We start from the raw sequence: 25587 nt of genomic DNA, 5'->3' as shown, positions 1-25587 counted from the left end.
CTCCGTCATAGTTTTCGTAGTGCTTAGGCGAAGCCCTGCGGAGATTGTTCTTCACCAACACCGTCACCACGCCGTCGTGCTGCCGGAACTCATATACTACTTCGCCCCTCTTGCTGGATCGAGAAGGCGAGGACGTCACCAAGCCGAACGTGTGCAGAACTCGGAGGTGCCGTGCTTTCGGTACTTGGATCGGTCGGACGTGAAGACGTACGACTACATCAACCGCGTTGATATAACGCTTCCGCGAACGGTCTATGAGGGTACGTAGACAACACTCTCCCCTCTCGTTGCCATGCATCACCATGATCTTGCGTGTGTGTAGGAATTTTTTTGAAATTACTACGTTCCCCAACACAAATCACATAACTCATAATACAAATCGTCATCGAACGTTAAGCGTGCGGACCCTACGGGTTCGAGAACTATGTAGACATGACCGAGACGCATCTTCGGTCAATAACCAATAGCGGAACTTGGATGCTCATATTGGCTCCTACATATTCTACGAAGATCTTTATCAGTCAAACCGCATAACAACATACGTTGTTCCCTTTGTCATTGGTATGTTACTTGCCCGAGATTCGATCGTCGGTATCTCAATACCTAGTTCAATCTCGTTACCGGCAAGTCTCTTTACTCGTTCCGTAATACATCATCCTGCAACTAACTCACTAGTTGCAATGCTTGCAAGGCTTATAGTGATGTGCATTACCGAGTGGGCCCAGAGATACCTCTCCGACAATCGGAGTGACAAATCCTAATCTCGATTTATGCCAACTCAACAAACACCATCGGAGACACCTGTAGAGCATCTTTATAGTCACCCAGTTACGTTGTGACGTTTGATAGCACACTAAGTGGTCCTCCGGTATTTGGGAGTTGCATAATCTCATAGTCATAGGAACATGTATAGGTTATGGAGAAAGCAACAACAGTAAACTAAACGATCATAGTGCTAAGCTAACGGATGGGTCTAGTCCATCACATCATTCTCTAATGATGTGATCCTGTTAATCAAATGTCAACACATGTCCATGGCTAGGAAACTTAACCATCTTTGATTAACGAGCTAGTCAAGTAGAGGCATACTAGGGACACTCTGTTTGTCTATGTATTCACACATGTACTAAGTTTCTGATTAATACAATTATAACATGAAAAATAAACATTTATCATGATATAAGGAAATAAATAATAACTTTATTATTGCCACTAGGGCATATTTCCTTCAACGCCGGCCAAAGTCCACTTAAAGCTAATTAAACATTAACTAAAACATAAAAAAAAGTCTGCGCCCGCCTGCTGCCGCCTCGCATGCTGCCCTAGATGTCGTCGGCCTTGCCCTTGCCCTTGGCATTAATGCCGCCGTCGCCATCGCCGGTGAGGTCGATGAAGACGGGAGCAGGGCCAACCCACCCGAACACCACCTGGCACGCTGCCAGGGTAGCCTCCTCCGGCGTCTACTAGGGCGGCGGCATTGCGGCTAGCCGCGCGCGCTCCTCCTCCTCCTCCTTGAGCCGGAGCGCCTCCGCGTCGCGTTGGAGCATGGCCTCATAGCGCATCTGCTCCTTGCCGTTGGCATGCTCCTAGCGGAGCCAGTGCGCCTTCCAGCGCTCGAGGTGGGCCGCCTCCTGCGCCAACGTCACGGTGAAGTGGACGGGAGGCGCGCTCACCCACTCGCGGTACTGGCCCGTCCACGAGTAGGCCTCCTCCGGCCAAGTGGGTGGAGTCAGGGAGCGCTTCCGCGTCGGCTTTGGCTTGGGCTGGACGGGCGGCGACGGTGGCGGTGGCGGCACGAACAGCGGGGTGTGGATGGAGTCCCCCACCGCCGATAGGGCAAGGGCTTGCTCCAGCCCATCCCAGTGCGCGTCCTCCTCGAGGCGGCTAGCCTCCAGTGTGTGCTGTAGGGCCTCCTCGAGGGCGGCTTGGTACTCCGCCTCCGCCTCCATGTCCTCCGGCTCTACCTGTGGGGGCGGCGGTGGGAACGGCGGCGGGACGACGTCGACACCTGAACGCCATTGCTCCTCGTGTTCGAGGGTGAACCAAGCCTCCTAGTTGGGAGAGTCGGCGACGTACTCATGCAGCCGACGCTGCTCCGGTGTGAGCTGCGCGCGGCACCTGCGCACGTCCTCGTCGTGCGCCCGCTGGCTCCGCGGAACCGTCGACACCGGGATCCGCCGCGGATCCAGCCAATGGTGCGGCAGCGTGACATCGGGGTACGGCCGCGGCTGCCTGTACTCCCAGTGCCACCGGGGGTGCCCTTGCCCTTGCCCTTGCCCTTGTTGCCGCCGAAACGCGCCGGCGCAGGAGGAGGAGGGAAGGGGGAGTACGGGAGGACGAGGCGCCGGGGGTGCCCTTGCCCTTGCTGCTGCCGAAGAGGCCCATGGCGCGCTAGGGTTTGTTGTCGCCGGCGAGGAAGCAAAGGGAGTGGTGGGGGGCTAGATGTGGACGGGAGAAGTGGATGAGGCCGGCCCCAGCCGCACGCGTGCTTAAAAAAGGACGCTTCCACTGGCTGACTAGTGGCCCCGCTGTCGGTGGTCGTCATAAATAAGACAACGGGCGGCGGTTGGGTGGCCTACAGGTGGGGACGCGATGGACGCCGAGGAGACGCACGGCGCATCCACTTCGCGTCCACGCCAACGCATTCCAGACGCAATTTTAGGCCAGAAATGGATTGGCGCGGACGCCAGATGGACGCGGTTTGTGTTTGGATCAACGCGTTAGACCTCCACTTTTGTCCGCGCCGACCCAAACGGACGCAGGCAGATGAAATGGGTCGCCCCATTGGAGTTGCTCTAAAGGCAGGCTGTACATGTATTAACTCTGTACCAGTTAACATAATTCCTACCTAGATATTCAGATATGTGGGTGCATCAGAGTTAGTAAAGTAGTATATTTACACCACTTTAATCTGATGCACACAAGCAAGCATACTTAAGGCCATGCTCCCTTCGTCCGGTGAAAAGTGTACATATAAATTTTTTTGGACAAATTATGGAGTAGAGTAAAAAATGCATTGGAAATGTGCAAGCTACCATATCTTTTGTCTTTAATTACTCAACCGCCAATAAGTTAAGTGCATGTAAAAATTAAGGAGACCATATGTAGAATATTATTGGTCTTGATTACTGTGTGACGAGAGAAAAACATTTTTTTCTACTTTAAAATGTATTGGAAAGATAGATGTACACTATTTTATGGACAAATTTTAAACCCAAACGCATACTCTTTACCGGATGGAGGGAGTATATGATAATACTAAAAAACTTACATGATTTTAGATTATATTAGTAATAATTTCTCCTATAATTAATTCAATGGTAACATGTCATGTTGATCAAGTATTATCATCTTATCAGAATACTTCAAACTGGAAACGAGTTCAGTAGGGGGGAAATAGGCAGGAAAAAACGTCCATGCCGCATACCAGCTGGACCTGACAATTATAACCTGTCGGTCAGAACGCATACAATATTTTAAATAAGGTAAATTATGGCAACATTTTTACTAAATAAGATAAAATGGATGAAATCTCGTTAAATGAGGTAATTAGTATCAAAATTGTTAGGGAGTAAAAACCAGAATTCGCTCTTTTTTTATAGGAACCGTTGGTGATACTCAAGATAGGGCCAATAACATGTGGCGTCTATTAACTCTAATTGAACGGTCGTGCGGCCGACTGATTTTTTTCATTGGATCAGCCGGTTGAATCTAAGAGCATTTCTAACAGATCTTTTATATCGTTTTTACAGTTCACGGAAAATCACTTTTATGGACTGGTACGGACGGTGATCACATAGACCTTGTATAATTAACCTGTAAAAAAAACATTATCTGAATATACGTCTTCCTCACGTCAATTTGAAATCGACCACCGATCGACGTGCGGACGAGGAAGACACGGCCAGAGCGGAGGCCGGCAGACGGACGGACGAGCGAGACGCGGGACGGCCACGACACGCGGGCAGAGGCCAGGGGGCGCGGGCGGTGGCTGAGCGCGCACGACCGGACTCAGCTAGCTAGCTTGCTCGCATCGATTTAGCTAGCGCGGCCGCAGCTAGCTGGCCAGCTTCTCGCATCGATGGGCGGCGGCTGGGCGGCGGCGGCGGTGCAGTCACTGCAGGCGGCGAGCTTCAAGGTGTTGGCGGGAGCTGAAATTCTCCAACTGCTAGCGTTGACTGGTATTTGGGGCCCTGGTAAAATTGCCTCCGAAACTGAAGATACACGGGTCTCGAGCATGTGTTCACAGGGCCCTGTAAAAAAAGGGTCAGGTGATTTTAAAAGATCTATTTAGGTCCATTTTTTCAACTGAAACTGCAAAAAACGGTTATTTTACGGGTTTGACCATTTATACAGGGTCTGTTAAAGATGCTCTAAGAGTTTTCGCTAAACTAATGAAGTTTCAAGGCATTAGGGGTCTATCCCTGTTTTCTTCTCTTCTTTAAAATCTATCCCTAATAATAAAGTACGGATTGACTCCGTGGGTTCACCGTCACAATACGCTTTCGCCCAGTCATAATACGTTTTTACGATTCGTATAGACAAAATCATAATATAAACGAGGTGGTACTAATTAGCTTTAGCTAGATTGGTTGGTTGATTCGTGTCAACAGGCGCTCTCTTCCGAAAGTCCACCGATTACGTGGCCTCGACCTCATTGCTATCAGCAGCGGCGGCAAGCATGCAACTGCAAGAGGAGTCCAGCGAGGACATCGTGATCGTGGGAGCCGGGCTCGCCGCCGCGCTCGGGCTGCACATGAAAGGGGTGAGGAGCGTGGTGCTGGAGTCGTCCCCGGCGCTCCGGGCCTCGGGGTTCGCCTTCGCCACCTGGCCCAACGCCTTCCGCGCGCTCGATGCCCTCGGCATCGGCGACCAGATCAGAAAGCTCTACCTGCACATCCAAGGGCTGCACGTCATGTCGGCGTCCACGGGTGAGATAGCGAAGGAAGTGGACTTCAGGGACGAGTTCCGCTGCGTCAGGCGTGATGTGCTGTTGTAGGTCCTGGCGGCGGAGTTGCCGACGGACACCATCCGCTACTCCTCCAGGATCGTGTCCATCGACGACGGCGCCAAGATGCTCCACCTCACCGACGGCTCGACTCTCCGGGCAAAGGTGCTGGTCGGCTGCGACGGGATCAACTCCGTCTCCATGGTGGCCAGATGGCTGGGGCTCACCAAGCCGTCGCACCCCGGGCGCTCCGCCACGCGGGGCCTCGCGCGTTACCCCCGACGGCCATGGTTTCCCGCCCAAGTTCTTGCTGGCCGGCGTGGCCTGGATACTTGGGCGGCAGAATGGCTCGTGGTGGCACGGCGGCACGATGGTGCATGTGACGCGGCCTTGGCCCATCGCAGTGGTGCCAAGAACGCGATGCTCGCGGCCAGGTAGGCCAAGGCGCGTGGGCTGTTCGGGAACGCGGTTGCCGTTGGTGCATGGTGGTGACGGTCAGGAGCAGTGCAACAGCGACTCCTGCAGACAGACGTGTGATGCTCGCGACAGCGCACGGGAGGCGGAGGCATGCGAGTGAGAGCCGGCGACGCACATCAGATGGCAATGGCATTGAGGCTCGGCACCAGCACACCAGCGGCAGCCAGCAACGCAGCGAGCGGCTGCATCGAGCCGTGATGCGAAAACCAGCATTCCAGCAGTTGCCTGACAGCCCGAGCATGCACTGCTGCGGAGCCAAAGCACGGCGGCGAGTGCAACCTGTTCGGGAACGGCTGCACGCTGGCTAACACTCGAGGCAGCTCCCAAACAGTAATATTTCTACATATATTACACACGTATTCTATTTGTTTCTCTTCACAATTTTTTAATTTCATCGTACATATAGCAATGTATGTATATGCACAATGCCAATGCATATGATAACAATGCAAGTCCCTCCCATTGCATGTTGTATTTTTTATATGGATTACATAGTTCTGCAAGTACACATATATATGCCAACAAAGCTAGCTTATACTGGATTTTATTACTATTGTGCTCAAGCTACAGTATGAAGCTTTAATTAGCACTTAATTACTCTTCTTGCTATGCTTGCAGATGTAGAGGGATCATGCCTCATATGCAGAGTTACGCCTCATATGCAGAGTTACGCCTCATATGCAGAGTTACGTATACTTAAGAATCAGGTGCAATTTCATCGTATTTTTATTTACTTTCTACGGCTTCTTCTCCGAGTGCATATTTAGTGTATATATGTAGAACAATTGAGAGGGAGGCCCCACTGTGAGAGTTTGCAGTTTGTGTGTTGATGTTTTTTTGAACAATCACCGAGGGGGAGAGGATCCCCACCTGAATATATTACTCAAAGGTGCCCGAGGGCAAATTGCAGAATACATTATAGATTACAGCGAGAGGAGAGGTACATGCGCCAAGACACGGCAGCCTCCCTACTAACGTGGTCCTTAAATCTGAAGGACCAAAGCGTGAAATCGGAGATAATGTTCCGAATAGTATTTAGGGGGGAGTGTATCTTGTTATGGAACACACGAGCGTTTTTGGAATCCCAGAGCTTCCAGAGGACGGCAAGGGCGACAGTAGGCCAAATGTTGATGTGGAGGCCTACCGGAGTAGGAGTATCCCAGATGAGGTCGATGCGGTTAGGGGCCTGGAGTCCCAGTATGGACCAGACCTGGCCCGTGCATGGGCAGAGTAGAGCGAGGTGCGCCGCATCCTCAGAAGACAAGTCACATCGAGGGCAAGACGATCCCGAGGTAATGGTCTTGCGATGTAATTTCGCCATCGTGCTTAGCCTGTCACGGCAGAGGAGCCAGCCGAAGATCCTCACCTTGATTGGTGCCTTGGATCCCCAAATGTGCCCAACGTTGAGGTCAAGCTCATGGTCGGAGGAGAGCAAAGAGTAGGCGCACCTCGAGGTGGACGAGGAGCCGTGGATGAGGAACCTGTCGTCGGGCGCATTGCTTGTGGTAACATCCTGCAACAAAGACAAAACAGACGCAAGCTCGGCAGAAGCCACATTGGTTAGGCGGTTCCGCAGAGTAGCGAGTAAACCATTATGCATGACATGAGATACCAGGACAGAGGGAGCAGTGGAGTGAGAGAAAATGTGGGGGTATTTTTCTGCAAGCGGAGTCGGCAAGAGCCAAGTGTCGAGCCAGAAGAAAGTGGAAGTGCCATTGTTAGTAAGGACGGAAGAAATTTTACGAAGGTGGTATAGTTGTTGGTTAACGATTTTCCAGAGGTAGGGGGGGTTTGGTGGCCTAGATGTGAAGTCGAGAGAGTAGTGTTGAAAGAACCAGTTGACCCAAGGTAGGTCAGGTTTTTGAAGAAGTTTGAAGGCGAATTTCATGAGAAGGTAGTTGTTTGTGTGTTGATGTTGCTTGCGGTGGTGAATGGAAAGCCGGTCGTGTAGCCGTCTGTTACGTAGTTATGTGCCGATATTGCTCGCGGTGGTGAATCGGAAGGCCGGCCGTGTAGCCGCCTGTTGCGTACCATGGTGGCAGTGGTCGGCCCTGTGAGGAGGAAAGAGAAGATTGGCATGTAGATCAGTGGGTAGCAAGAGTTTCGTGCTGATCACGTGCCCCTCAAGCACAGGCACGCGAAGATAGACGACAATAAGATTGATCATACGGTTGCGGCTAAAAGTGTAAGTGATCCAGGGGAGGAGGGATTGAGGAGAGATGGCATGGAACTCACCAAAGTAAATGGAAGGGAACCGATGAGTGGGGAGGGATGCATCGGTGATGGAAGATGGGTCTGGTTGCTGAATTGCTAGCTAGGAGAGCAAATCGGCCAGTTGTGGTTCATAAAAATTTGTGTTTGCTCCGCAGAAAAGCACGAGCATAGAATATGTATACCCGTTGCAACGCATGGGCTCTTTCCCTAATAAAAGATTAAAAGAAAGATTACTGCCATTTTTCTTCGATATAGTAAACCAGATGAACGAATTACAGTTGTACCCCCTTTTCTCTATACCAAGTGCCAATATAAAAAGTTCGGAAAATAAGTGGAAAATAACCCGCGGTTTACTTGACTGTACCTCCCCTCCCCTCCCCGATCCTCTTTCTCCCCTCGGTAGAGCCAGGGCGCGACCGCGCGAAGGAAGCAACGAAAGCCCAAAGCTGGCGCATCCTTAGCACCCAAGGGAAGAAGAAAGAGGCGAGAGAGCGAGGCGTCCCGGAGGCAGAGCCAAGAGGATCCATGGATCGGCCCCAGGTGATTACCCCCTAATCCCATTCCCCCCCACCTCCTCGTCGTCTTCTTCGGCTCCGCACGGAAGTTCGGATCCGAGCTCTTCGCTTCGCCTCTACCTCGAGTAGGAGGAAGGACTTGCCCAAGATCTAGCGTTTTCTTGGATTAGGGTTCTTGAGTCCGGCGTCGGATCCAGTCAGGGGGTTTCTTGGAACTGTGTCTGAATCTCGATTGGTCGCAAGAGATACATACCTACTCGGTCGCATGAGATCTAGGCTAAATTAGATCAAGATTTGGTTTCGTCTAGTAGTAGGATAATAATAGGTGGATGCAATTGAGCTGGTTTCTTGGGCTTAATTGGCCCACTGTTAAATCCTGTGGCTGGGAGTCTAATATCTTCTGGCCAGTTTTAGATCTGTTGCAATGTGACTGACTGAATGAATGATGGCATGAACGTTGTTGCAGGTGGTCAGCGAGAACTATGCCAATCCTATAACATGCCTCTTCCATGTGCTCTTCAAGGTACCTACCTGATTCTTCCTCCACGGAACCCGCATGCGCTGCTTAGGATTGTTGCTTGCATTGGATGCTTATTCATTCTTGTGTGTCTCGGCAAAAGGCGTCGGCACTGGCGTTCTACATCCTCTTCTCGCTCTTCGTGAAGAGCTTCGTCATCATCTTTGTCATCACTGTGCTCCTCGCTGCGCTCGACTTCTGGGTGGTGAAGAATGTCAGCGGAAGGATACTCGTCGGGCTGCGGTGGTGGAATGAGATTGACGATGATGGCAACAGTGTGTGGAAGTTCGAGTGCCTTGACGGGGAGGTTCGTGCTTGTTTTGTGTTTGACGTCTCTTCTGCTGTTTGATGGTGAATTGATGACCGAAGTGTTTCCTTGCAGTCTCTTGCTCGGATGAACAAAAAGGACTCGTGGCTGTTCTGGTGGACTCTTTACTTGAACGTAAGTGATATATTATCTTATATTGAGGGTTTAATGCAGTGCATGCATGAGTTTCAACATATTTAGTGATTTGGCATATCTACAAGCTAAGACTTCTATTGAGATCAAGCATATTTTGACATTAGATAATGTTTGCAGTTAATAACATGAACCAATCAGTTAGTCCTAGGCTCAGATAGAAGGCCATCATAGTTTACCAGTAACATTTTCCTACTACATCTTCTTACTTGTTTTGGTTCTCCTTTTGCTTTAGCTATATCTATATCTATGTACCAGTTGGTATGTATTTATAAGGTCAATGTTACATTGATTTTCATCAAACTACAGAATCTTGTTTTAAACAGGAGAAACACAATGTTTATAGTTAAGAGTGCTAGAGCAGTGGTTAAGATCCATTAGGATAAGTCAACATAGACATCCTTGGTAATGGTTAAATGCATAGATGATGCGTTGTGCCTTTTGCTTTTACATAAAAATATATATTTGGTTTCAGTTGTATCTTGGGTGGACTGTGGGATCATGATACGTATTGCATAAACAAACCTTGATCACGGTTACATAGATAATCAGCCTTTTGTTCTAGATGCCGAGGTAGCATTATGGCTATTATCCTTGGCCTTGTAACTTGATGTATCCTGACATTTTGGTTTCATGGTTAATGGAACTGGGCGAGTCCCTATTCTTCTAAAAAAATATGCTCACAATGAGATTCTATCTTCATACTAACTCATCAATCCCTTTACTACTAGCATCTATTAAATGTAAATATTATGTGTTTGTGTTCTTTTTCCCTATACCTGTCTTTATGTTCTTTTCCCCAGTGTTACTGCTAGACCATAGTACACAGCACTAAGTTTGGCTGCTGTATTTCTCTAGAAGAATTTTCACCTAATGCAGCTGATGCATAAAAATCTTGAGATGTAGATAACTGAGCCTGTGTGCCAACACTACCATAATCTATGAAAGTGTTCTCTAATCCCTTTGATACACTTTACTGTCTTACTAATTAATGTAGTAAGTAATTATATTAGACTTCTGTAGCTTTGTTTGAACGATAGAGAATATATAACAGCACCTCCATGTTTCAGGCTGCTGCATGGATCATTCTTGGGATATTTTCACTCATTAGACTTGAAGCTGATTACCTTCTTGTTGTTGGAGTTTGCTTGACTCTAAGCCTTGCGAACATCGTGGGATTCACCAAATGCAACAAAGGTATGGCATACTTACATTCTTGTCAACATTTATCAGATGGGGGGAAGTTGTTTTGTACTGTATTGTGCATTGCCCTCACAAACTGCTTATTTATTCTGATAAGCAAATAAGCAACATTATCTATTCGAAGTAAGATTCACTGATAAAATGTTGTAATTCCAGTTCTGCATAACTTCATTACATACCTTTGATATTATTTGTTGGTCTTTCTCTTTTTTGGAACATTGAACTTGTCAGTTCAGCTTCTTGGATTTACAGCCAGATAGTTACTTTGCATATGTGCAGTAACAGAATAACATGAAATTACTATTTTTGTTCTTTCAATCTTCATTTAGCCTGTTGCATTCCACTTTGCTTTTGTTTACTTTATGAGCTCTGCTTTTGTGGTATTATCCATTTACCTTTTTAGAAACAAAAGTTATGTGTTCTTTGTTGAAGCTTGTTGTGATATACCTATCAAATCTTACACACTTCATCGTGGGCATTTATATTACAGATGCCAAGAAGAACATCCGAGCTTTTGCTGAAAATGCCGCTCAAAACGCCATCACATCCCGCATCACATCATCCCTGCAGTCAGCATTCGGTATCTGAAGTCCAGATTACAGAGGCCCAAAATTACATACAACTGTGTACCATCTGTCAAAGAAGATCAGCTTGTGATATCCCGTTTTCATGTGATTTTGGCTTATATACCAAGTAGGTCGATTTTGATTGGAGTGACACTATGATGGAATACAGCGTACTAATTAGCCCTAGGTAAATTTACACTTTCTCCTGTACTAAAGAGCATACTTTCTTCTTCTCTTGTACCCTGGTGTGGCCTAGAGGTCCGAAGCATGTCTTCCAATACAGAAGGCCTTTTTTGTTTGTGAAAAGGACATGGTTCTGTTATGATTCCTCACATGTTGGACCTGCCTGAGTTCTTGCATGTGCCCTTAAGGACTAGTGCCCTGGAGACGCAGTTGTCTGTTGTTGAACCTTGAATCAATCTCACACCAAATTTCACCATCTTGTACGCATGGTGAGAAACCCTAACCTTGTCGCCTTGATGAGAGCTTTGTCTAATACATTCTGACGTACATTGCAGCCTTAAAGACCAACTTAAAGACGAAGCGTTGCCATCTGCCTAGCGTAGCACCTATGATGACTAAAACCCTAACCTATGTACTAAACTGTAGCTGAGGCATAGTGATTACCCTCCCTGCCATCGACCGTCGAAGTGGCAGGCAGAGAGAAGGCGAATTCGCGGGCTCACCGGCAAAGATTGAAGGATGGAAGACTTTACCCGAGTCGCCTTTGCGGGAGGGGAAAAGAAGGAATACTAAATGATTGTTTTGTGTTTGCACTTTGTTAATGCCATGCAATGTTTTTCTCCTTGATTGTATGCCCAATCCAGAACAGCAGTGGTGTACACGATTGAATGTGACAACAAACAATATGCAAAAAAAAGTGATTAACTTAAGCAAAAAAAAGTGATAACAAACAATAAAACAGCAAGGAAAAAACAATGAGTGATGGTGGATTGAAGATTCAAAGGACCTCTTCAATTCACAGGATTCTAAACATTGTAAGAATTGTATAAAGTACATGTTAGATTTTTTGTTATGAAACCAGCCTATCAGGGCTTGCATTTTCTTGGATTAATTTTAGGCTATCCGTCGATGTTCGTTTAGTGAGAGAAGATGTCGACTACGACACGTTTGTGATGACTTCGTCAATCTTAAGATGGTGTGCCGGCTCAGTATCTTGAAGGTGCTCATAGAAATAGTGTTTGTGTGTGCGATTCTATTGTGTTAGCATAAATACAAAATTGCACTGCTATGTCTTCTTGAGCCCTATGAGATTGCGCTTGCACCAAAGTGTGTCTGATTACAGCAGGACAATATACGAATCTCGGAGTCGAGATCATCCTATGAAAGTTAGAAAACAATAGATACAAAAAAATTCATATGGGTTGCTATTTTACAAATCAAACAATCCAAAACGAAAATTTTGTGCTGGAAATACAATATTCTGTATAAAAAAGTGCCTATGCTTGGAAGTTTTTGTATTACCTTCTTTTACAGATCAAATAAATCTATGATTCACCGTTTTTCATGAGCTCTGTGAAATCCCAGCCGCCACATACATTGTCTATACACATACACCAACAAACCAAAATCATTATACTCCAAAAGTGCAAAGAAAATATCGACAACTTTTTACTTGTAGCCGAGGGAGCTATTTGCCTATTGTGTACAAGGAGCCAACAATCAGCTGCGACCTTTACAACACTCACATCATCCATCGTGGTCATCGTATGGATTGATCTTCACCATTATCCACTCATCCATGATCCATTCGAAGCTTCTTCTTTTTTCCTTTTTGTCAAGAAACCATTCTTTTTAAAGTAAGACCCGGCCAAAGTAAGTTCGTGGTTCAATCGTTGATTGATGAGCATCAAGACACAGATGATGGCTTCTTGGAGCCACCATTGAGCAAGCTCGCCAGCTTTACTCTGGGCTTGGAGTACTCGCCACTCATGGCATGCTTGGCGGCGAGGCCGCTGCCGAAGTCGGTGAAGTGCACGCCGTCCCAGCTCAGCACCTTCTCCTCCGGCCCACAGAGATCGCCGCAGCCGAACTTCCCCGGCATGAAGTTGTAAGGCGGGCCGCCGTTTCCGCAGCACACCATCAATGGCCACTCAATCCCTGAAGAGAAGAACGAGAAGACGATGAGAAGAATTCCCAGAGACTCAACTTCTTACCATTGGCATTTTTTGATTGAATTGTTCATACCGTATTTGGTGTGGTTGGCGACGAAGCCGTACTTGATGGCGAACATGTCGGTGTAGACGACGGTGGCGTCCTTGAGGCGCAGCCGCACCTCGTCGCAGAGGTCGCTGAGCTTCTTGTTGAAGGCCTGCGCCGCCCGGTTGTGGCTGGCGAGGCAGCCGTGCGCGTCGTGCTCGCCACCCTTCTCCTGCACCACCAGCGCCGGCAGGCAGCCCAGGGCGCCCGTGCCATGGATCCAGAACTTCCTCGCGCCATTGTCGTACAGGATCTGGAAAACCACAGTCGCCAACAATAACTTCTGTCAGCGTAACAGCTTGCTTGTAAGAATAAGAACATCTTCAGACGGCGCATCGTAATTTACCCGGATCGCGTCGCCGATCTCGCTGACTATCTGTCTGAACTTCTTGTCCCACTGATCGGACGGCGTGTGCATCACGCCGGCGACGTCGTTGTGGCCGATGTCCATCATGTAGAGCGCGTTCTCGAAGCCCTCCTTGTTCACCGGGCCCTTCAGTCCTGCAAGAACGCAACGACTCTTGTCAGACACATTCCTTCATTCTCCTGCAAGTTGCAACTGTGAGATGTGATGGCAACAAGGATGGCGAACCTAGCTCGATGAGCTCCAGGGATCTGCGCTTGAAGTAGACGAACTGGTCGACCTGGACATTGAGGGAGTAGGGGGAGACGCCGTGGGACACCGTGGAGCCGGCCATGGCGAAGTTGACACCGTTGCTGTAGTCGGAGCCCACTGCCTTCAGGTACGGATTCAGCTCATGCGTCTTCAGACTCGCGCCTGGAAAGATGATACCAAGGATTGAGTATGCAAGACTAATTTCCAGCTTTCGAACACAGGTAATTTTGTAGTAAGCCTCAGCTTGTTCATATGAAAGGAAGTTCCAGACCTACTTCTACCGAATTTTCGTAAGTGCCGGAAAAAAAAGCCTTATCCAAGGACAATATCTTGGACAGCTCGTTAATCAAACCATGTCCCTACACACAACCGAATGTATCTGTCACAACCATATGCTACAGAAACTTAGCTCTTATCACAAGGGAACAATAGGCACTCACAGGTGCCCCCCACCATGTGTATCTCAACCATCTTATCCAGGCTATGTGATAACTCCTATTATTGTACGTACTTGATATCCTCAATTGGATGTTGAAGCTTTCATGACAAACATATTGAAAGTACATATGCTTTCTATTCTGATTTAATGTCACCGCTATGCCTTCACCCAAACTTTTTTTTGAAACTAACCTTCACCCAAACTTATTATTTACTGGAATAAATAGCATTGTGATATAAATTCGCTCAAAAACTTGGAGGGCATGCACAGATCACATATCACGCATCTCAGGGAGCAATAGCATCATGGATGGGACTGCTGTCCATGTGCACACAGTGTGAGAGCCATGAACCATCACATGGTGACACATTCTTGAGAGGATCATGGCATGCAAATTGCCCGTAATAGCAAATATTATAAACTAATTAAGGCGGCTGAATCGGAACTTATAAGTGGGCGGAAATGATTCTTAAACATCCCACCCCCATTTCCACTACAGGTGGATAAAGTTTGACCGCGCGAGCAAACATAACGCAACATGAATTAATCGCAATTGAACGATTCCTTGCACGCTGGCATCGTCATGGCATATAGAGTAACCATTAAAGAAGACAAACTGGGACAAGAAAACCATGTGGGATGTGGCTGGTGGGTTCAAACCCTAACTGCAATGTCATGTTGCGATCACGGCGTTAATCGCAATGTCACTGTGTTGACCCAGCAACTGACAGAACAGACAACACATGGGTAAACATGAAACCACAGAATGGCTGTGATTGGGGCGGTGTTTCAAACTTATTACTATATAATGTGCATGCTTTGGTTAAGATCTAGCCCAACCCCCTTTCAGGATGTATACAATGTACTACTACTAACCATAAAGCCATGTGTTGGTCCGTGCCTAATTTGTTTTACCGAGCGAGCTAGCTAGCTTTACACCTTTTGTGCCGAACAAAGCCGGCCTACGTTGCATAGCTTCACCCTTTGTTCTTCACCTGTTTGGCCTGCCAACCTTTTGTCTGTCTCCACACAGGGATAATAAAACAACTAAGAACAAAATAAGCCACAAGAACAGGTCTTCTCAGGAACTTGGATCATGCAAACACGCAAGGAGATTGCTCTTTCTTAATCCAGCAGTTGGCATCTACCACGACTAGCAGGTCAAACTTACAAACCATAGGTCTGAGTTCTCTTTCTCTCCCCCGATTGGAGACGAGAAGGACAAAAAGGAGAGGGAAATCAGCCATTGTTAGGTTAGGTAGCACATGCTCGCGACTACCGCTTCAACCACCGTTTTGACAGCACCCGATATTTTTTTAAGTATCTCTTCCACGTTGAAGGCGACATGACCAGCTTGTTGACCCAGATTACTCGAGATCACCCATGACCCATCCATCCACCCACCAACCGAGCCGGCTACGTACAGAGTTCCGGTTGCTCGGTGCGCCGTGGATCGGCGGGAATTTCACGGGAACGGGTCGGTTCCGGCGAGGCGAGGATCGGAGGAAATTCACTTGAGACGATCATGTGCAATTTAGCCATGTTTCTTTGCAGCTATGCTATAGTGGTTTATAATTTCAAATTGATGACGAGCAGCTGATAAACAAGTAATCTGGAATTTGGAATTCACAATTGAGCACTCGGTTTGTTGACAAATGGCGAGATGTGGTAATTATTGACGGGCCGGAGGATATGGGTTGTGGTTGAGCAACTCACAGATGAAGTCGATGATGACGCGGCCGTCGGAGAGGCGGCCGGTGGGGCGGCGGAAGTAGGTGCGTCCCTCGGGCGGCATGATGTGGATGCCCCCGGCCGCCGCCACGCCGCCGGTGTCCGAGTTGGAGTCGCCGAAGTTGAACAGCACCACCGGCGGCTCCGCTTTCTTCGGCTTCTCCTTCTCCGGCTCCGCCTTGGCCGCGGCCACCGCCTCCCCGCCTCCTACCACCCGTGCCGCTTCGTCGCCGCTGGTGGAATTCGTGGCCACGGCCACGACGGTGCCGAGGTTCTGGCGGACGGCGCCCATGGCGGACGGCGACAGGAAGGTGAGCGACAGCACGATGACCGCCACGCCCACCGCCGCGAACACGCAGTAGTACTGCAGGCGAAGGCTGACCACCTTCGCGCCGCCGTTGGGCCCGCCCGCCGCCATGGCCATCGATGGCCCCTCGCAGCTCCTTCTCGGCTTCTCGCTCCCTTGCCCCGGTCTCTCTCACGACGCGAGCGGTGGAAAGTTTCCACTGCAAAGTGTCTACGCGCGTACGCGTATATATGGCGGGATCTTCTTTCCCCTTTTTTTCACAGTGCATCTTCTGAAATTAATTTTTTTTTATTGCAATTTTTTTATGTTGTTATGTTTAGAGAACTGAAATGGAGCCACCAATTGCACATGCTCCATAAATAGATGATGTTTTGAACATTTTAACATGAACCGCATACGAACTGAATTGAGTGAACAAACACAGCAAAACGTGTCTATATAAATTCGAGTCACAGAAAAACCAAAACGTCTTAAATTTGTGAACCGAGCAAGTGTTTTAGAGTGGCAGTGAAGCGTTTGGTTAAATATCTTTGTAAAATTCAAAGAAACACCCGTTAAATTTCAGGAAGTGATTGCTGGTTTGGCTTCGCGTAGATGGCAACGACATGATTATTGGAGGAGAGGTGGGGAGAGGGTGTTGACGAAGCCGCCGAGTGACGGCCGCATGGACGTTTTCAAACTCGCAAATGCGGGTGAGGGAGGGGGTGGGGTCTGGCTGGCGCAAGAATCTTCTTTCCAATGGTGACTGCAAATGTACAAGTTTACGGTTCAGATCTGTTCCAAAAAAGAAAGCCTAGTGGTTTCTAGTCCTTAGCAGCAGCACCTCAGTTGGTCCCCGTTCTGCACCCTAATTATTTTCTAATAGAAGGGGGAAACTGCATAATTAATTAATTAATTAATTACATCTATTTTGAAACGGAGGGAGTAGATCACTACATGGAAATGGAATGATGGAACCAGCTGGGATGTATTCCTTGGCAGAGTTGTAATTTGATCGAACCTTGTTTGCGCTTTGACTTCTCTGACCAATGCGAAACCAAGCCAGACGGGTTCTTCCTTCTTCCTTGCCTAGAAAGTGGGCAGAAAAAGGAAAAATAGGTAGCCATGGCCGAGACTCCGAGCTCCATGTAGACCTGAAACTTTGGACGCATCTGATCTGCCTGTATTTCCAGCCTGTAGTCTGTACAAACCGGTTGAAATTTTTGCATGTCTCCATGATATGCTCCAGGAATGGTGACACCCCTCTACCATCTCCCAAAAACAAACTACTCCCTCCCAAAATATAAGATGTCACTACATCTAATGTGTGAGTACATTAGATGTAATAACATCTTATATAGCGAGACAGGGGAGTATTATATAATACTCTTCCGTCACAGTCACAACGTCAAAAAAACGTAATTTTAGTGACTAATTGTATCCATGTAAAAGGATCTCCGTGCCTCATTTGATTTTTCTCAGTGTTTGCTTTCCATGTGTCACGGTCTCAATGATGCGAGTTCTTCTCCTTTAGATCTTCAGAAGTAAAAAGATATTGGGTGTGTTTAGGGCACATCTAGATGTGCTCTAGTTATTGCACATCTAAGTGAGTGAATCAAGCACAAAGAGAAAAAGAAAAAAGAAAATATCCACACAAATCTCAATATAAGATCAATGATGTAGGAATTAGATGTGCAATACTTATGGCACATCTAGATGTGCTTTAGTAAAACTGAAAGATATTTAGCTTAGCTTCTGTGCCACTAAATGATAAGATATTATTCATTTTTGCAAGTTAAAAAACGACAAAAGCATGTTAAATACTCATCTCTATTTAATATTTATTGATCAAAATTCAGAATTTCTTAGACAAGTTCATATATGGCACACAGCCACAGACAACCTGCATATGCATTAACTTAACCCCTAGGATATGATATACGCACACTTCGATTATACATAAAGGAAAAGAAAAAGAAAAGAAGAAAAAGAAGATCCCATCTTTCACGGCGGCTGTGAGTCTGCGATTAAGGACTTCCGATGAACTCGCATTGGGGGTTAGTTTTTGTTAGTACCTTCACCTTCATCATTCCTATATCTCAAAGCATTGGGCTCACCAGACCGACGCATCATTACGAGGCCTTGGACTTGGCAGGCTTGACCAAGCTGGTGAGCTTCATCCTAGGGACGGAGTACTCGCCGCTGATCGCCATGGAGGCCACGATGCTGTTGGCCGCGTCGGTGAAGTGGACCCCGTCCCAGCTGATGAACTTGTCGCCAAGCTTGCACAGGTCCATGCTGTCGCCCATGCAGCTCTGCTTGGGGTCGTAGTTGTAAGGGGGCCCTCCGTGGCCGCAGCATGTCATCAACGGCTTCTCGATCCCTGAGAATCGACAGGAACCAACACAAGTTTATATTCACGAACAACGATTACTGAACGATGATCTCGTTGCAGCTTGTTGGCAAAGAGGAATTGGCATCGTTAACTTACCGTGTTTGGTGTGGTTGGCGACGAGATCGTACTTGATCGCGAACATGTCCACGAAGATGATGGACGATTTCTTCAGCAGCAACCGCAGGTCGTCGCAGGCCTCGCTCAGCAACGTGTTGAACCTCTTGGCGGCATTGTTGAACTTGGCGATGCACCCGTGCTCGTCGAGGTCGCCGTCGCTGGCCCTCGGCATCGCCAGCTTCGCCGGCAGGCATCCCAGCGCGCCTGTCCCGTGTATCCAGAACTTCCTCGCCCCGTTCTTATGCAGAATCTGCAGTTTCGCAAGGGTCGAACACTCAACGGTCGTTGCACAGAGTAATTAACCACTGTTTCAGAATTTACGGAAATCCGTCTCTGAACCATGTGTATGTACCTCGATGGCTTTCCTGATTTCGGCAACGAAGTGGGGAAGCTTTGCGAGCACTTCGTCGTAGGGCAAGTAGAGAATGGAAGTGATGTCGTTCTGCCCAATGTCCATGGTGTACAAAGCTCGTTCGAAATCCAGCATGTTGAGCGGGGCGGGCTCATCTGAATGACATTCACCAGGAAATAACCAACAAGTTTGTCAGTTGAGACGGTGCGTCAAAGAAACCAGAAACCTTGGTCAGATCGAGAGGGAGCAAACCTCTTGTGATGGAGTCGTTGCACCTGTCCCTGTAGAAGATGAACTGATCGATCTGCACGTCCAGTGAGAACGGCGTGTCCCCTGGCGTCGCGGTGGCTCCGGCGATGGCGAAGTTAACGCCGTTGCTGTAGTCGGAACCCAGCGGCTTCATGTAGGGGCTCAGGTGGTGCGTGTTCAAGGTCTCACCTGAAGAAGAGGAAATGGCAGAGCAAACCGTTAAACTGTCAGCCAAGTGAAGCATCGAAAACTGAAAAATTCGGATTTATTTCTGCAAATGTTCCGCATCCCAATGGGAAAAAACAGTAAAAAAACACACGTATGGGGCAGGACATGTGCTGTTTATCCTTCCACTTGTGCTCTATGAAAAAGATTCTCCATCCATATATGTTATGCAGGTGAGCTGTTGAGCTCAAAGTCGAGAGGCGTTTGATCGAGTCCACACGATAGTGTTGACTTGCATAGTACAGGAGCAGTAAACTGCAAGGCATTTTTGCCGTGAGTGGTACTCTTATGTTTAATCCTTCTTAATTCTTTCATGCTTTTGGCATTTTACAGGTGCAGTGTTTTTTTTCGTAGTTTTTTTTTTCTTTTTTGCTTTTTGGCAAGAATAAGATGCACTTGAACAGTACCAGCAGTCGCTGCAGGGAGCAAGTGGAGCAGAAGCATAAACACTAACATGTGCAGAAAAAATTTGATGGGGTTCCCGTGGCTAGCTTGTGTTCTTGCCACTGGAGAACATGAAACTGCCATAGATAGCCTCACCACACCAGTTGACAGAGAAGCTACTTCTGTCAGACATTGAAGCAGATCCCTCGTCTTGCTCTTGCACTCACAAGAGATAGTAGTATCTTCCGACAGTGCATAGATCTGCCTTGTCCAGGGATGCAACCAGCCATTTCACTCCATGAAGCTCAAACCCGCCCCTTTCTTGGCTCCCTTCTCGACCATCATATGCCGAATGGCTCTCGCATCATCCCATCGACCATTGACTGCATACAAGTTGAACAGAAGTACAGAACAGCATAACATCCACCATGTTGTGGCTCTAGCTCAATGAGCTGCTTCCCTACACGTTCGCCGACAGTGATATCATTATGCATCCGGCACGACGACATGAGCGCACCCCCATTGGGATGCATGTGGCTCCGTTGGCATATCCAACAACACGGTATCAGCCTCCTCAACACGACTTGCACGCCCAAGGAGATCGGCTAGGCACCCATAGTGCTCTGTCTGTGGCTCGACCCTGTGGTGCCGCATCGACTGGAAAATTCTCCTCCCTTGGTCGGCACGGCCAGTGTGGGTGCACGCGCATAAAGCAGCAACGAACGTTGGCTGATTTGGCAGAAAACCGTTTCCGAGCATCCTTTGGAACAACTCGAGTGCACGGTCAGCATGGCCGTTCATCGCAAGCCCTCCGATCAACAAGTTCCACAGCACAACTTCACAGCAGCGAAGAGAGTCAAAAGCACGGCACGCCTCGTCCATAGCACCCACACTTGTCTTACAGTACCGGCGCGGTACTCATTTTATCCTCTTCTTTTGTCAACAGAAGACACGCACGCTTTGCGTATTCGCGAAAAAGAAAAACTAGCTAGTCGGAAACTAGAAGAGGGGAACCGTCTGGATGGATCCGAAACCTCTGGCCTGTCATCCGTCTTGTGGGTGAGCGAGGATGGCGCGGCATGAATGCGGGAAGCCTGGAAGACTCGAGCGCTTGTTCGTCCAACCAACAACCACAAGGACAAACGTATTACAGTACTGCTAGGAAATTGTTGCGTCGGTGCGGATCTCTTGTTGTGCGGCCTTGTGGGGATCTATCGCTCCGACGTGTACGATATGATCATATGGGGACCGGCCGGCCGGGACATTGATTCTCTCTCGAAAACTCGAACGGAAGAAGGTGCAACTCAACTCGATTTCCCTTCCTTGTGCGGGATTGGGCCCCAGCATCCACTCAAAGGGAGAGATGTCGGTCTGAGCACCACGGGATCAAAGCGCGTAATACGGAGCAGAAAATTACTATTACTACGTGGCCGGTGGCCATGTGCAGGGAACGACCAAAAAGGTGGCTAAAAGATGGGCAGAGGTAGCCGCCGGTGGTTCGGTCGATCGAGCCATGTGATGCTAGCGCTAGCGCAGCATGTGATTTTTTGGGTGTTTTTTAAATAAAAAAAAGAGGAGTGAGGACTCAGGAGTGGGTGAGGAGTTGCTGCAGCTAGCTACGTCAGGTCGCTCCTCCCTTGCTCGCTAGGCATTCCCAGCCAACTCGCTCCGTGCCGGTGCCACCCACCCCTCGCTCCACCACACCCACCTCGTCGTCCAGGTCCTAGCTAGCTACGTCATGTCATCCACGACGAGAAATTCGACTCACCCTCGTCGTCGTCGCATTACACTCCGCCGAAAACGTGCAGTAGTACTACTGCATACTGTGGTCACCCACTCACTCCTGATGCTTAAGATGAGTAAGCTCAGGTGCGCGTGTGTGCGTGACGAGACGAGACGAACCCGGCCGGGCAGGCAGAGGAGCTGTCGGCGTCGTGCGATCGGATCCAGCGGCCAGCGCGGCGCCTTCACCAACCACTGGTTGGATGGCTGGCTGGATGGATATGCATGCCACCCTTCTGCTTAACTGATCTACTCCTACAATCTCATTTCTTTTCCTTTCTTTCAACGAAAGCTAAACCTACGTAAGTTGATTTAGATTAGTGCGGGGTGGTTGGCATTCGACAACGGCCGCATGCACGAGGATGCTTCAAAACCTGGCATGAGATTCCGTGTTCCCACACAAGCGGCTCGCTTTTCTTTCTTCCTTTCCGGCCACGGCCAGAGAGGTCGGTCAGTGCGCATCAGCTGTGGTTGCCAGACCGAACGGACAGACAGACGTATGGACTTTGGTCTTTGGCGTCAACCGCCATCACACGAAAACGTTGGTTGGCCATCAATTCGGGGGTGGATCTACCTCCCCGCGGTGGCCGTGGCCCATGCGCCTGGTTTCTCATGGAAACGGGACAAGAGCGGCGGAGAGACGCGTCTCGCCCAGGTTTTGGCGTCAAGCGGAACGCGTCAAAAACCAACGGAATCCGCCAGACCACGTTGATTCGGTGGCCTGGAAGAAATGCGACGGCATGCTAGCTGGGCAGATGTAGATGGATGGAGGTCAGGTCACGATTTGGCCGCCAAAACTTTCACACGGCATGGCGGGGAAGGCGAAAACAGTGTACCCGTCGGACCGCGTTCGTGTTTTTTCAGCTGATGGCAGGTCACACACCATGGTTATGAGCTCCAACCACGGTCAAGAAAAATCAATCAAATATTAATGAAAGGGAAATTATTTTCAATTCAAATGCCAGCGATTAACCATGATTTCCAATTCTTCCACCAACCTTGTTAGCAATTTTCAGTTCAAACGCGCCCTCTTCCTCCCCACAATCGATTCCCAATGCGGCCAAGCATATTGGAGATAGATTACGCAATCCGACAAGACATTCGGTGGATTGATCTACTAGCGCTGGTAGTAAATTCCCTCGAGAGAAAAAAACAGTACTGCTCGTAGGAGTATTTAAATTACTAACACTTGGTTAATCTAATCAATTTCTACTTTGCCTGAAGATGAAGTGACGGTGAGAGAGGAGAGGAGAGGGGAACGCGGGGGGGTACTCACAGATGAAGTCGAGGACGACGCGGCCGTCGGAGAGCCGCCCGGTGGGGTGGTGGAAGTAGGCGCGCCCCTCCGGCGCCGAGATGCGGATCCCCATTATCGCCGCCACCCCGCCCGTGTCCGAGTTGGAGTCGCCGAAGTTGAACACCACCACCTCCTTGGGCTTCGTCACCACCTTGGCCGCCGCCTTCGCCGGCGCCGGCGCCGTCCCCTTGATCTTCCGGTGCTCGCCCGCCCCGGCCCCGGACCCGGCGGGCGCCGCGGCGGTGGCGAGCGCGGAGGTGGTGGAGAGGGCCGCGCCGCTGCCGGCGGCCGGCATGTAGCGGAGCGTGGCGAACAGGACGGCCCCGGCCACCGCGCCCAGCACGCAGTAGTACTGCAGCCGCAGCAGGCTCATGTTCTTCATCAGCCCGCCGCCGCCGCCGCCATTGCCTCCCCCGTTCGGCCCGCTCGCCATGGCTGGCCTTCCCTGACTAGCTGGCCACTGCCGCTGTCGGTCTTCTCCCTCCGTGCTCTCTGGTGTGCGACTCTTGTCTGTCTCTCAGTCTGTGTCTGTGTGTGTTGTTTATATACAGTGTTATTTAGGGAGCTCCCAAATGCACATAGCACAATGCTTCAAACGAAGAGAAAGCCCGGAATAAAGAAACCATGTTGCACACAACATGTGCAGGGTTGGTGTGTGCCCTGTTTTCCCTTTATTTTCGTGGCTTTCATTCTACACCAACTACCTAAGGGTAACAAGCTACTCTCTCTGTTCTATATAAGAGTATTTTTGACACTATACACATTCCTCATACTTTTTTAAAAAAAAAGAGCAATATGGTCCTTTTTTCAAAAAAATAAATTAACCTCCTATCTTTATATCATTATGATGCACACAGTCATATTTATTAATTATTATATTAATTAGGGTACCGAACAAAGGCAACAACGGCTAAACAATTACAAGATAAATGAAATGGACACATATGACACTTTTTTTACGACAACACGCTCAAGAAGGAATAAGCGCCATTCGTGCCCCGTCGCCACGTCCGGACGAAAACGTCAAAGACAAGGATGTCATCCTCTTTGTCGAGACCAAATAACGAAGGTTAGAACTTCAATGAGGAGACAATGCCTTCAAGAAGATAACACCGCAAGTTTGTCGCAACTCATCCCAACCAATCAAAGGCAGAATAAGAGCTTTCACCCTGGACATGAAGTGGTGTTCCAATCATCATGTTGAAGATGGATCTCCGGCAGTCACGGACCCTATACTCCACACTAGGCCGAAATTGCACTAGCAGATGGGTGCGACATCTTTCCACGCATCTCGCTCGCACAGCGGCCCACCGTCAGCATGAATGTCGTCACGGCGCACGCCACCGTGATCACCCACATCAGCCAACAGACACAAGGAAGGGGAGCTCCCCTGCCCGTAGCCGCTACCATAGTCTACGCAACGCCCCGCCATGAGAGATCACTGCGCATCCTGAATGTCTTCTTCATCATGGCTATCGTCGACACCGTCTTCATGCATGCCTTCTATCAGGGTGGGGGAAGGAGACGTGTTCCGCGTCCGCCACAATGTCCAAGTCCTAGTCGTCTGCCATGCTCGTCTGTTGGAAATATGCCCTACAGGCAATAATATTGTATTATTTATTTCCACAGTTATAATTAAGAGTTTATATTCTATGTTATAACTATTATGATCATGGAATATGTGATTCAATAGAAAACTCATATGCATGTGTAGAATGATAAACGGTAAAACCTGATTCCTAGTATTACCTCTAGGACTAGCTCAAGTGTTGTTTTTGATCACGTTTTCTGGATCTTGGGATATCGTTAAGTGTAATGATAGTCCAAAAACAACTTTGAGAACATGACGTTGGAAGAACGATCATATTGAGTTGTGTAAGTGCATCTAGTACCACCCCTAGTTGGTTTTGGAGTATTGACGACAAACGTGGTTGAGGGACTAATGTGTTTGTGACAATTGCAGGATAACACATGTAGAAGTCTCTCATTGATTCAGTTTACCTATCAGTGACGACCCCTAAAAATGTATGAAGACATTAAAGACAATGGTGGTTCATGAAGACATTCACATTGAAGATAATGACGTGTGAATACATTCACTTGAAGACTATGGAGTGCAGAGACATAATTTCTTTCGTAGTTTCATTTTATTTTTTGTTGAGTCATAGGAACCACCGAACTGTTAAGTGGGGTCCAGGTGAACAAAGTTGGAAGACTGACATGATGCTCAACCCAAATCCTATGTTTTCGAGCGAAGACAATGAGATCAAAGCTTATCCATAGTTGGATGAGTCAGCTTTACTTGTAGCCCAAGTCAAGCTACCGTGTGTGTTTGAAATCCGACCGTTGGACACGTGTCGGTTCCTTAGTGACCTAGGGTCATTTCAGACATATCAGGTCGGTTTGCCTCCTGGCTAAAAATAGCCCACCCCATACACCAGAAATTGGTGGCTGCTCAGAGTTAGTGCACGGATTTTGTCGTTTGAGAGCAACCCACCTCTGAAGCCTTTGAGAGATAAACCTTGCGAGGAAAATGCCCAAAACACCCAGAGACAAAGAGTGTTTCGCATCACTGAAGTCTTTCTGTCCGAGTA

General features: G+C 48.5%; 3 protein-coding genes and 1 pseudogene across 3 annotated transcripts; 2 read left to right on the top strand and 2 right to left on the bottom strand.

The window, feature by feature from the left end:
- The first annotated feature begins 4681 nt into the window (after positions 1-4681).
- LOC125532760 lies at positions 4682-6049 on the top strand (annotated as a pseudogene).
- Positions 6050-7967: 1918 nt separating this feature from the next.
- LOC125550997 (Golgi apparatus membrane protein-like protein ECHIDNA) lies at positions 7968-11206 on the top strand. The gene is made up of 6 exons (XM_048714138.1): positions 7968-8179; positions 8621-8677; positions 8775-8978; positions 9054-9113; positions 10202-10328; positions 10825-11206. The coding sequence occupies exons 1-6, from the start codon at positions 8165-8167 to the stop codon at positions 10920-10922; spliced, it is 561 nt and encodes a 186-aa protein (XP_048570095.1). The 5' UTR covers positions 7968-8164; the 3' UTR covers positions 10923-11206.
- Positions 11207-12363: 1157 nt separating this feature from the next.
- Positions 12364-16431, bottom strand: LOC125550996 (GDSL esterase/lipase LIP-4-like). The gene is made up of 5 exons (XM_048714136.1): positions 15892-16431; positions 13713-13898; positions 13467-13621; positions 13109-13373; positions 12364-13021 (listed from the first exon to the last, which is right to left on the bottom strand). Exons 1-5 carry the CDS (start codon positions 16328-16330, stop codon positions 12771-12773), a joined length of 1296 nt encoding a protein of 431 aa, XP_048570093.1. The 5' UTR covers positions 16331-16431; the 3' UTR covers positions 12364-12770.
- Positions 16432-18006: 1575 nt separating this feature from the next.
- On the bottom strand, positions 18007-23536 carry LOC125550989 (GDSL esterase/lipase At1g09390-like). Its single transcript, XM_048714132.1, has 5 exons — positions 22973-23536; positions 19309-19494; positions 19057-19211; positions 18684-18954; positions 18007-18575 (listed from the first exon to the last, which is right to left on the bottom strand). The coding sequence occupies exons 1-5, from the start codon at positions 23424-23426 to the stop codon at positions 18325-18327; spliced, it is 1317 nt and encodes a 438-aa protein (XP_048570089.1). The 5' UTR covers positions 23427-23536; the 3' UTR covers positions 18007-18324.
- Positions 23537-25587: the final 2051 nt, after the last annotated feature.

This window comes from Triticum urartu, chromosome 1, assembly GCF_003073215.2.
Source record: "Triticum urartu cultivar G1812 chromosome 1, Tu2.1, whole genome shotgun sequence".
In the NCBI taxonomy this organism is placed as follows: domain Eukaryota; kingdom Viridiplantae; phylum Streptophyta; class Magnoliopsida; order Poales; family Poaceae; genus Triticum; species Triticum urartu.
The sequence above is the reverse complement of the archived record's forward strand: the minus strand, read 5'-3'. Positions and strand labels throughout refer to the sequence as shown.